Here is a 12,615-nt window from a genome sequence, read left to right as displayed (position 1 = left end):
GTAGATCGTACTACGATTTGTATTGGAATTGCATATTATGGAGACCTTTCATAGAGCTAGAATCATTCTATTGAAATGAGTTTTCTGGCATAGCCTTACATTGTGGCCTATCAAATGAGCGGTTTGGATCATCATATGGTAAGTTGTACAATACTTTTTGAATGATAGTAGACCACGAACTTTCACCTTCCCAAAACAAATTACCCATGCCATGCTAGGAGTGTTAAATAGTGGGCCCAACCCATCAAAACATGTGTAATATAATTTCGCTCCACTACATGAAATGTAAGGGAAAAGTTATACTAGCCCCCTTTTTTACTTGGGAGAAACCGTCTAAGTGTAAAGGAGTAATGGGCCTCACCCATGTTCTGCCCCTCCTCAAGCAAATTCCTGGCTCCGCCCCTGACTATAATATCTATCCTCGATAAATCAGATATGTCATTTGTAGTGTAAAGTTTGTTTGCCAATGCCAATGTATGCTATGGGTCCATTGTTGGGACAAAGGTATGATGACTGATCAAATTATATAGAGAATAGAAATGGCTGATGCATGCCAATTCACAAAATCTTATCGTCTAAACAACCCAAAGCCATGCACCCTTTTTACATAAGGAAATGTCTTTTTAGTAAAAACATTTTTTATAGGGAAATGACTTCATGCACTCATGTATCTTGTCTTTTAGTATTTAAAGAGCTGTAAAAGGTTTGTTACGGTTCCCAAAAAGCACCTAAGAGACAATTAAATACTAAAAGACAAGATACATGAGCGCATGTATCAAAATATAGTTGTGTTGAAATCATTTCCCTTTTTATATTTTTAAAATAAAAATATGTTGAAAATATCCAACATATTTTCCTTATCTTGACCTTTTTTCCCAGAAATAACATCTTCTTGTTCTTCCCTTTTTCTTTTTTTTTAATTTTCTCGAGAAAGAAAAAGTGATATTTTCTTTGAATTAAAAAATGATAAACAACTGATTTCTAATTTTTTTTTTCTTCCATTGTCCGTTCCTTTCTGAAATCGCATTTCATACAACCGATTTCACGCCAAACCTAATCAGATCAGGAATCGAGAACCAAAGATAAGAGCAAAAACTTATTTTTCTATATTTCTTTCTCCTTTTTTCTTTCGAATTCATCAAAAGATCAAGAAAATCAATGAAAGCAAAGAAGAAGAAAAAAAACCTAAAAATGGCAGAGCTGGCAAAAAACTCCCCGGAAATTCCAACATCATATCCAAACCTTAGACCTCCGATGGCTGCCATAATGCAAGATATCACGACTATCGGCGTGATTTTTGCTTCGAATACTACGCCGGAAGGTGCTGGAGCTGAAAATCCTCCGGCCGGCATGGTGATCGAGATTTGAGGTTTGCAAATTTTCTTTGAACCAAATACAAAAGCGAATGTTAGAGAGATAAAATGTTCGTACCAACGAAATGATTTATATAGAGAGCGAGGGAACGTTGCTTTCTTAGGTGGTGTGTGTGTGGGGGGGGGGGGGGGGGGGGGGGGGCATAATAGCGCATTCCTGCTTTACATGTATTAATTATTACATGGAACCCAAAAAGACAAAGACCTGAATACTAAAGGGAATGTTATCAGCACAACTGTATTTTGAAGAGGGCACTGCTCACTTTATTAAAACTTAAAAGTACGGTATGGCCAGCACCATGAGATGATCTAAACAGTCCATTAGATGGGTCATAGCCTAAATAACTTGTGCCTTAAAAGTCCTTTCCATAGGTTAATCCTAACCCTCTGATCTGAATGTTGGTTTAACCCAAAAAAAGCTCGGGTCGGGTTGGGTGTCTTTCGGGTCTGCCGGTTCAGGTTCAGATTGGGTTTTCCTAACCTGGATTGAGTTCGGGTCGGGATCAGATTGAGGGCCTGGGCAACCCGACCCAAGTGAAACCCCACATTTTTTTATCATTTTTTTTTATATATTTTAGTAAGCTTAAAAACTCGGGTTGGGTTGTGTTGGAACCAAGGTCAGGTCGTGTTGGAAAAAAGGGCTCCTTGGGTTAGGTTCAGGTTGGCTTCAACCCAACCCGACCCGAGTTGCACCCCTATAAATAAGGCACAACATATGGATCTATTTAGGATCTGACAGACTTCAACAGATGTCCAATACCAACTTAATCAGGTCGAATGATTAGGAGTATCAATGATGTTCTTGTTACCTGCCTAACTTTTAAATCGCTATAATTTCTTCTATTTCAAGTGGATTTGGTTTTGGCTCGGATTCAACCAAGCCCACATTGTTTAGGCCCATTTCGTTTGGCTTTTGCAAGTTGATTTTGAGTTCAAAATTGATTATTTGACTCAAAATTAAACGCAATTTGGGTTCAATGTTCAGTTGTTGAGTCAAAATCAATTCTCAAAATTAAAGAATGAACAGAGCCATACAAATGGCCCTAGAAGTTAGGCCCAACCAAACTCAAATGGACTGGTAAAAGAATAAGCTACATTGGGCACAAAAAGCTTTCTAACTGAGACACGAGCCCATCCTATTTATTTAATGGGAGGAGAAATTAGAGTAGGCTCAGTTTATTTACAAGAAGAGACTTAAAATCATGCTAACACGAGCTCGATTTTCTTAAAATCGATGAAACATTTTACACTTTCAATAAATTCAAAATTTTTGAAACTATTCACGCACATCATAATGATCTCTTCCCATATGTTCAATACAGAAGAATTTTTCAATGGATATATATAGACTATTAGATCGCTGGTTTTATTATGGTTTTACTTAGAGTTCAAACAAAAGCATTTAAAAGCCTCCCATGCAAATAAATCCAAGAAAACTAGGTTTTCGTGACTGACACTCTTAGTTATACCACCATGGTTTCTGTTAGGCCCAAAATCGGTAACATATACGACAGTGACAGATGAGCAGATCCGGGCGGGTCCCGGCGGTTGACTCAAGAGTTACCCTGCATAGGAGCGCATAAGGTCAACAAGCCAACCCGGAGTGGTAGCTCCGGATGGGCTCTTCGACACTCAAGTCAGTATGAGCAGGAGAGAAGCCAAACATGGGATTGTAACTTTTCTAAGGGATTCGGTCCCTTACCTTGGCATTTGTAAAGGCTATTTCTAGCGAGAGCCTTGGGTAGTTGAATTACCTGCCCAAGGACAGGTGTCAGCCCCTGTGTGGGCCTAATTTTACCTGCCCTTGGCAGATTACCTGGCTATCCCTAGGGCTGGTGCCAACTTCTTAGTGGGCCATCCGGAGGCCACGTGTCGACAGCTAATTGGAGGTGACTTTTCATACCCCGTCATTTCCTCCCCAGTTCTCCAAGTCATTTTAATGACTTGGGGAAGCATGAGAGGTTGCGTTCCTGAACGGATGAATGAGTTGAGGCTCGGAATGAAGTGCGTAGGCCAGCTTCTGGTGCCCTGCATGGTTCGGGATGACTAGAAATATGAGGCGAAGCATTCTGTCCGGCCAAGCCTTCTGTACGGCCTGGGATGACCAGAAATATGAAGCGAAATATCCTGCCCGGCCAAGCCTTCTCCCCGGCCCGGGACGACTAGAAATATAAGGCGAAATATTATGTCCGGCCAAGCCTTCTGCACGGCCTGGGACGACCAGAAATATGCAGCGAAATATCCTGCCTGGCCATGCCTTCTGCACAACCCGGGACGACCAGAAATAAAAGGCGAAATATTCTGTCCGATCAAGCCTTCTGCACGGCCTAGGACGACCAGAAATATGCAGCGAAATATCCTGCCAGGCCAAACCTTCTGCACGGCCTGGGACGACGAGAAATATGAAGCGAAATATTCTGGCCGGCCAAGCCTTCTGCACGGCCTGGGAGGACCAAAAATAAGAGGCAAAATATTCTGTCTGGCCAAGCCTTCTGTACAGCATGGGACAACTAGAAATATGAAGCGAAATATCATGCCCGGCCAAGCCTTCTGCACGGCCCGGGACGACCAGAAATAAGAGGCTAAATATTCTGTCCGGCCAAGCCTTCTGCACGGCCTGGGACGACCGGAAATATGCAGCCAAATATCCTGCCCGGCCAAGCCTTCGGCATGGCCTGGGATGACCAGGAATATGGGGTGAAACATTTGTCCCGCCACACCTTCTGCACGGCTTGGGACGGGCAGCGTTTTGTCATTTTATGATACCCATCATATCCTGCACGGCTTGGGACGGGCAGAATTTTGTCGTTTTATGAACCTGGCCGGCCTGGGATGACAAGATTGTTGTTGTTTTATGAAACACGTCATATCCTGCACGGCCTGGGCGGGCAAAATTTTGTCATTTTATGAAACGCGTCATATCCTGGACGGCTTGGGACGACCAAATTTTTGTCGTTTTATGAAACACGTCATATCTTGGCCGGCTTGTGATGACCAGATTTTTGTTGTCTTATGAAACACGGACTATCCTGTAGGGCTTGGGACGGGCAGAATTTTGTCATTTTATGAAACACGTCATATCCTAGCCAGCTTGGGACTGCTAGATTTTTGTCGTTTTATGAAACGCGTCATATCCTGCATGGCTTGGGACGGGCAGAATTTTGTCGTGACGGTACAACTCTCGGACGGATTACCATTCTTGGAAGAATTTTTTCCCCCTTGCCCCCTCTTTTCCGTCGCATGTATGTATATACATACACGTACATATATACGTTTATATATATAGATATAGATGTATACGCGTCGCCTCGCGTTTTGTGCCCTGCTCCATTAATGATGGGCACATGGCAGCCCTTGGTTCGTGAATGTGAACCGCCTCAAGCCTTCAAGGCTATATAAGAGGCGTTGCTTACCCATTCACTCTACATTCTTCATTTTCCTTCTGCCTCATTCTTGCTCTGCCTGCTCGGGTTTGTGATTAACTTTCTGGTCGTGGTCGTCGCTGAGTTTGGGGCTTTTCCATTCAAGTCGGTAATTTTCTTTCAGTGTGTCTTTCCTTTATTTGTCTCTGTTTTTTTTGTATTCTTGATGTCCAGTAGTAGTTCTAGCTCAGAGTCGGACTCCATAAATTCCTCGGAGGGATCCGCTTCCGCTAGTAGCTCAGGGTCTAGTTTGTCGGAGAGGACCAGATCCAACCCGACTAGGATTCCTGGCCCATACATGGCAGGCCATAGGGGAGATATAGTTCACCTTGACGAGTCCGTAGATATAAGGGACGATGTGATTTTAGATTTAAACACCACCCCAGTCCGCGTAGATAGCCCCGACTGAGCAGAGGCGAGTGAGGGGAGTTACATCGCCGATGCGTCCACCTCCTTCATTCCGGGGCGGGATGCTGAGGTCATAGCCGAGGCTCGAATGGATGCCAATCCGCAGTACAATATTAGGCTTTGTACGAGGAGAAATTCCCTGATGAGTCCAAACTGAGGGATGTTAGGGATAGGTATTGTATCCCTGAGCAGTTCAGATTGAGAGCGACAATCGAAGGAGATAGGGTTAGTAACGACAGTTCCGATGTCTGCGTGTATGAGGAGGCCTTAAGAGCCGGACTTAGGTTCCCCCTAAAAGCATTCTTCGCTGAGGTTCTTCGATATTACGGTCTGGCCCCGGCTCAGGTGGGGCCGAACTCATGGAGAACGCTGGTCGGCTTCATGTACCTGGTCCGAGGTCGTCTCTAGAGGAACTTGTCATACGGTTGTTCCGTATGTGTGTGCATCTGAAGAGGCATCAGGACGGAGGTTGGATCTATATCAGCCAACGGCCTGAGGTGAAGATGATCACAGGCATTCCAACCTCCATCCATAAGTGGAAAAACAGGTTCCTCTATGTCGAGGACAGCGAACCTACTGGGGTCTGGCCGGTTCCTCTAACATAGTCCACTCCTAACATGCTCGCACTAAGCCCCAAGCCACTCTTAGAGGGCTAGGACAAGTTGACGTTTGCCCGAATCTGTGAGAAGCTGCAAAGAGAGGGCTTGATTCATTATGCGGAGTTTTCTAGGGAGGAGGTTCTGGTCGAGCTTGGCATTAGTACTGCAACCCGAGCACGTAGGTGTCTTTAGGCTAGCCTTTGTATCCCTTCGCTTTCTTTTTCTTTCGTCTGACCACTGACGCTGGTTCTATTCTTGGTGCCTTTCAGAGATGCAGAAGCAGTCCGCACTGGAGAAGGTGAGGCAGAATGCTCTTGGCAGGGGCCAGAAAAGGAAGGCCCCGAAAACCTCCAATCCTTTGGCAGCTCAAGACGTACGACCTAAGGGGGGCAAGCCAAAGGTGAAGATCGTCGGCACTTATGCCTGGGGAGGTAGATCCGGCCAGAACGTGGTTCTTGCCGTTGCACCTTCCCCTGCACGGCACGTGGACAACGTTTTCCGCCCCAACTGGGGCGTTCAGAAGAATGACACAAGCCTGGGAGATAGCCGGGTCGCTAGAGAGATTATTACCAAGGGCTTGCTGACGATGGACAAGCTGAAGGTTATGAACGAGCCTCCGGACACGGCCGAGGAGGCTATGTTCACTTCGATCTACTAGGTACTTCGAATTTTAATTTAGCTCCTATTCATTCGCTGCTGGCCTATTATTCATTTCGTTTCCTTTCATTTGCAAATTGGATGCTACTATAATGACATTTGCGAGAAGAGTCGGGGCTTCTCCACAGTGATCACCGAGTCTCAGATTGAAATCGGCAAGCTGAAGCAGGAGGCCGCAGAGCTAAAAAGGTCCATTGAGGATAGGGACAAGGATATCAGGAGGCTGAATAGTGAAATGATTACCCAAGGGGAGAAGGCCCTCGATGCCCTGAACAAGCAAAGAGAGTGGTCCCAAAAGAGGCAGAAGGAGGCCATGCAGAAAAAGGAAGAGGAGCACGTCAACCTGTCCACTGACTCCTACAGGTTGGGTTTCATAGATTGCCTTGAGCGAGTCAGGGCGGCTCATCCAGATGTCGTCCTGAACGGCATTTCCCTGCCTGAGCTGGAGGCGGAGGAAGTGGACGAGCAGAGCACCCTTCCTGTCGTGGATGCTTCAGAGGCAAACGACCCTCAGGAGGACAGTAGTTGCGAGGAGTCCTAATCTTCTCGTTTCCCCCTTTTTGTTTGGTTCGGCCCTTCGGGACTCATTCTTTTTGTTGGTATGGCCCTTTGAGGCTTATTTTTTGTACATCTGCCCATCTAGACTTATATGAATAGATAAAGGTTATATTTTCTAAGTGTCTTTCATTGCTTTTGCTTGTGTTCATCTCGGCTTCAACTAAACCGTGCTTAATTTCCTAGTTCTTTAGGTCATTTTAATCAATTGCTTTGGTTTTAATCCCCGCTTATGGGCTCAAATCTTTACCCAGAGCGTTGGTTCTCTACTCCGGTTCGTTCCCGACCACGGGTATACTTCTGGTCTCATAGTGATGAACCGGGGTGAACCAGGAAGTTTATAACCCGAGCTGAAAAACTAGGATTTTTATTCAAAGAGTTGGTTTTCTACCCCGGTTCGTTCCCAACCAGAAGTGTACTTCCAGTCTCATGGTGATGAACCGGAGTGACCCGAGTAGTTTATAACCCGAGCTGAAAAACTTGGATTTTTATTCAAAGAGTTCGTTCCCGACCAGAAGTGTACTTCCGGTCTCATGGTGATGAACCGGAGTGAACCGAGCAGTTTATAACCCGAGCTGAAAAACTTGGATTTTTATTCAAAGAGTTGATTTTCTACTCCGGTTCATTCCTAACCAGAAGTGTACTTCCGATCTCATGGTGATGAACCGGAGTGGACCGAGAAATTTATAACCTAAGCTGAAAAACTTGGAGCTTGCAAAAAATGTAGCCTTTTTCATTAACAGTGGAAGTTCAAGTGGAATTACAATGGTATATTCTCCTTGGGCTTTCGAAGGTGGCAGGCTATTGGTAGTATCTTCTCAGGTTTTTGAGTTCCAAGCGTGGGGAAGCTGGTGCTCGCCAAGTGTCTCCAGTTTGTAGCTTCCAGGGCGTATGATTTCTTTCACCCGGTATGGCCCATCCCAGGTCGGGGAGAGTTTGCCTACTCTTCTTGGTTGAGATACAGTGGCCTTCCTCAGACCTAGATCACCCGCGCGATATTCTCTTGGGCGTATTTCACGTCGTGATAGTTGGACACTTTCTGCTTATAGGCTGCCACTCTAATGCAGGATTCTTCTCAGATTTCTTCTAGCAGATCTAAGCTCGCACGGAGTCTGTCGCCGTTGAGCTGCTTGTTGAAGTAGGTGATTCTAGGAGACGGGACGCCGACGTCAACGGGAATTACTGCCTCAGTCCTGAAAGTTAGATTGAAGGGTGACTCCCCCGTTGCGGTGCGCGGGGTAGTACGATACGCCCAAAGGACATGGTAGAGTTCATCTACCCACCGACCTACCTTCTCATCTAACCTTTTTTCTATCCTTTGCAGCAGGATTCTGTTCGTACCTTCAGTTTGCCCATTCGTTTGAGGGTGCGCCACAGATGTGAATCTTTGTTCGATTTTTAGATCTAAACAAAATCTTCGGAAGCTCCGGCTGTCGAACTGCTTACCATTGTCTGTTATCAGAACACGGGGTATCCCAAATCTGCAGATCACCGACTTTCAGAAGGTCTGCATGTTCTGCTCTGTGATCTTGGCCAGTGGTTCAGCCTCCACCTACTTGGTAAAGTAGTCTATAGCAACTACAACGAATTCACGTCTTCCGGAGGCTGGTGGGAAAGGCCCCAAAATATCCATCCCCCATACTGCAAAAGGGAGTGGACTGATGATCGGAGCGATATGTACAGCCGGTTGGTGAATGGTAGGAGAGAATTTCTGACATCTCTCGCATTTCTTGACTAGGCCCAGCACATCTTGCCTCAAGGTTGGCCAATATAGGCCCCTCAAAAGTACCTTGATGGCCAGGGCCTTGGCCCCCAAATGTTCCCTGTAGATTCCTTCATGGGTTTCTTGGAGGGTATACGCGGCATTGCTTGGCCGGAGGCATTTCAAGTAGGCGAGAGTGTATGACCTTTTGTATAGGTTCTCGCCATCGAGGAAAAACCTTGCTGCTCTCTGTACTACTTTGTGTGCTTCTCTCTTTTCAGTAAGTTCTTCACTACGTAAGTAATCGATGATTTCGTCCATCTAACATGGCTCGTTGTCGACCTGCAGTACTTCAACGGTTTCGTTCTCAATGCTGGACTTCTTTAGAAATTCCACGCATATGCTCCCGAGAGCGATGTAACCAGAGGCTACCAACTTGGAAAGTACATCTGCCTTTGAATTTTCTGTTCTTGGGATCCTAACGACCTCAAAGCTTCTGAATTTGCTGGCCAGGTGGCGAGCGTTTGCTAGGTATTTGATCATTCGTTCATCACGGGCCTCGTACTTCCTTGAATTTGGTTGACGACCAGTTGGGAATCGCAGTATGCCTTCAGCCTTTGGGCACGAGTCTAAACTGCTATATTCATTCTGGCGATGAGAGCTTCGTATTTCGCTTCGTTGTTGGATGCTCGAAATCCAAACCTTACCGCATAGTCCATGTCGAAGTTTTCGGACCTGGTAAGAATCAGGCCAGCTCCACTACCTAGCTTGTTAGAAGATCCGTCCACATATAGTTCCCAGAGCGGTTCCCCGCCCAACGGATCATTCTCCCCGGGTGAGGTCTGGATTCCTCCACCCCAGGGCTGATTTGTTTCTTCTTGGCTCGGCTCTTCTGGGGAAATCGTCATTATTTTACCCAGAGGCTCAACCACTTCTGCTTGGATTTTGCCCCCCAGGCGTAGGTACTTCCTCTCCGCCCGGAGGTTGAACTGCTTTAGTTTCGGATGCGGCACCCTGCGTGGGTATTGAACATTCGGCCACGAAGTCTGCTAACACTTGAGCCTTTATTGCCTACCTCCGTAGATAACGAATGTCAAACTCGCTGAGCTCCACTGCCCACTTGACAAGCCGTCTTGAAGTTTCCGGCCTGTGAAGGATCTGTATGAGCAGTTGATATGTCATGACCTTTATTGTATGTGCTTGAAAATACGGCTTCAGCTTTCTGGCCGCCCTAACGAGAGCATATGCCAACTTTTCTAGCTGTTGATACCTCAGTTTGGCCTCATGCAGGACCTTGCTGATGTAGTAGATAGGTTTCTGTTGGTTGTGCTCTTCTCGAATTAGTACTGCTGCCAATGCCATCGGGCTCACCGATAGGTATAGTACCAATTCTTACCCCGGCTCCTGCTTGGTTAACAATGGCGGGGAGGTCAGGTACTACTTCAACTCTTCAAACGCTGCCTGACATTCTGGTGTCCAGGGGCCGTTTTGATTCCTTTGATTGCATTGAAGAAGGGTAGGCATCTTTCTGCGGATTTCGATACGAAGCGCCCCAGCGCGGCCACCATTCTGGTAAGCCGTTGTACTTCCCTTATGGTGGTTGGTGGATTCAGTTCCACTACTGCTCTGATTTTCTCTAGGTTCACTTCTATTCCTCTTTGGCCAACCATGAATCCCAAGAATGTTCCAGCAGCGACACCGAAAGTGCATTTCGTTGGGTTGAGTTTCATGTTGTGCTCTCTTAAGACCTGGAACGTTTCCTTTAGATCGGACACATGATCCGACGCATTCTGGTTCTTGACTAACATGTCGTCCACATAAACTTCCATGTTCCTTCCAATTAGCTTCCTGAAGAGCTTGTTCACAAGCCTTTGGTACGTTGCCCCGGCGTTTTTTAGGCCGAAGGGCATTACATGATAACAGTAAGTTCCCTAATCTGTTACAAAGGAGGTTTTTGGAATACCCGATTCATACATCCGAATTTGGTTATATCCCGAGAAGGCGTCCATAAAGCATAGCACTCCCTAGATTGTGGCTGATCCCCCTTGACCTCTATCACGCCGCTTGGCGTTATAAACTTCATTTTTTTATGATACACGGATGCAATAACACAGACGAGGTTTTGGCCAGGTCGTCCTAAGATAGCGTTATAGGCCGACGTGGCCCTCACTACCAGGAAGTTGATCACCACAAAAACTTGACGGGGCGGTTCCCCAACAAGGACTGGGAGCTTGATCTGTCATTCGACTTTAACAACCTCTCCTGAGAACCCGAACAGGTTTGAGTTCGCCGCCTACAAACGGTCATCTCCTATCATCATCAGTTTGAAAGCGTGATAATAGAGGATGTCTGCTGAACTTTCGTTGTCGACCAGGATTTTCATTAACTCCCAGTTAGCAACGAGTATGGTTATGACCATGGCGTCGTCATGGGGGAGTATCAAGTTATCGAGATCTGCGTCCTAGAACGAGATCTCGTTTTCGGTCTTCATCTTCTTCTTTCAGGTGTGGACAGCATTGGTTCGGCAGGCGTACGCTTTGCGAGTTGCTGGCGAAGCCCCTCCTGCTGCTGGTCCTCCCGTGATCGTGTTGATGATACCATTAAGCTGAGATCGGCTCATTTCGGGATGCGGGCTCATTGGGGCAGGAGATTCGGGCCGCACGGGTAATGGTTGAGGCTGCCAAGGGCTCTTGTCCCGGGGGCTTCTCTCCCTGCGCTCACCTATGTCGCCATCATTTTTCACATATTTTTGAGATATCCTCTGTTTATCAGTAACTCGATTTCTTCTTCCAGATGCCTGCATTCATTTGTGTCGTGACCATGATCCCTGTGGAATGGGCAATACTTGGATTTGTCCCTCGTATTTCCTTTCGAAATCATCTTGGCCGGCCATCTAACAAAGTCTGCTTCCCGGATTGCGGCTAAGATTCGAGTTCTGGACGTGTTAAGGGGTGTGTAATTTTCCTCTTTCCTCTGAGAGCTTCTTTCCCTTCTCGGAAACCTACACTGTTTGGTGGAGTTTTTTTTCTTCTGATGTCCTCTTCTTGCTCAAGTTCATGGCAACTAATGTCTCTTCCACAGATATGTATTCGTCTGCTCCGGCCATAAGGTCTGCCAGGGAGTATGGATTTTGGCGGGCTACTGATCGCCGGAAATCATTGGATTTGGGGCCTGTGAGGAGGGCGTTTGTAGCAGCGGAAGGATCAAGGTTTGGTACTTGAAGAGCTTCTCTACTGAACCGGCCCATGAATGCTTTCAGAGACTCGTTATCCCCTTGTCTCAAGGCCATTAGTGACGCCGCAGTTTTTCTGGGCCGCCGACTACTCATGAAGTGCCAGGCCAGGTCATCTCCAAAATCCTCGAAATTATCAACAGAATTCAGCTTAAGCAGCGAATACCAGTCTCTCGCGGTCCCCGTCAAGGTAGTGGGGAAGGTCCTGCAAAGAAACCCTTCTGAAGCACCGTGGAGGAGCATCATAGTTCTGAATGTCTCCAAATGCTCCATGGGATCCGTGGTTCCATCATATTGTGGGACTTGTGGCATCTTGAATCCTCTGGGTGCCGGTGCACGCATCACTTTGTCAGTAAAGGTCGTCTGCTTGAGAACGTCCTCGAGATAGGCCGGACCTGATCCTTTGCCAGCTCTTCGATTCGGTGGTCTATCTCCTCGAATCTTTGTAGCATCGGATCAACCCTTCTTTCGACTCGGCCCGCTGGCCTGTTCCTCTCTTCCACAGTGGGACTCACGACTGAGTCAAAATGGCTTTCTAAGCTCCTTCAACGATGCTGAGATTTCTCCTGTGGTGCATGATCCTCCTTGCTTTGGCGCCTTTGCACCGATCGAGACCGTGACCGGTGACGGTGATGAGGCTCCGTTTGCTCATGCCTGGTTCAGGAGT

At 46.6% G+C, this 12,615-nt stretch overlaps 2 protein-coding genes across 2 annotated transcripts; both read right to left on the bottom strand.

Moving 5' to 3' along the window:
- Window positions 1–9,345: 9,345 nt before the first annotated feature.
- On the bottom strand, window positions 9,346–10,078 carry LOC143891745 (uncharacterized). The gene is made up of 2 exons (XM_077396276.1): window positions 9,792–10,078; window positions 9,346–9,730 (listed from the first exon to the last, which is right to left on the bottom strand). Exons 1-2 carry the CDS (start codon window positions 10,076–10,078, stop codon window positions 9,346–9,348), a joined length of 672 nt encoding a protein of 223 aa, XP_077252391.1.
- A 1,639-nt stretch (window positions 10,079–11,717) lies between these two features.
- Window positions 11,718–12,290, bottom strand: LOC143891744 (uncharacterized). The gene has a single exon (XM_077396274.1). It carries the CDS (start codon window positions 12,288–12,290, stop codon window positions 11,718–11,720), a length of 573 nt encoding a protein of 190 aa, XP_077252389.1.
- Between the last annotated feature and the right edge of the window lie 325 nt (window positions 12,291–12,615).

The sequence above is a fragment of the Tasmannia lanceolata genome, unplaced genomic scaffold, assembly GCF_043159265.1.
Source record: "Tasmannia lanceolata isolate RefF3 unplaced genomic scaffold, GAP_Taslan_0.1 ptg000015l, whole genome shotgun sequence".
Lineage (NCBI taxonomy): Eukaryota > Viridiplantae > Streptophyta > Magnoliopsida > Canellales > Winteraceae > Tasmannia > Tasmannia lanceolata.
This window is presented reverse-complemented; position numbering and strand designations above follow the sequence as displayed.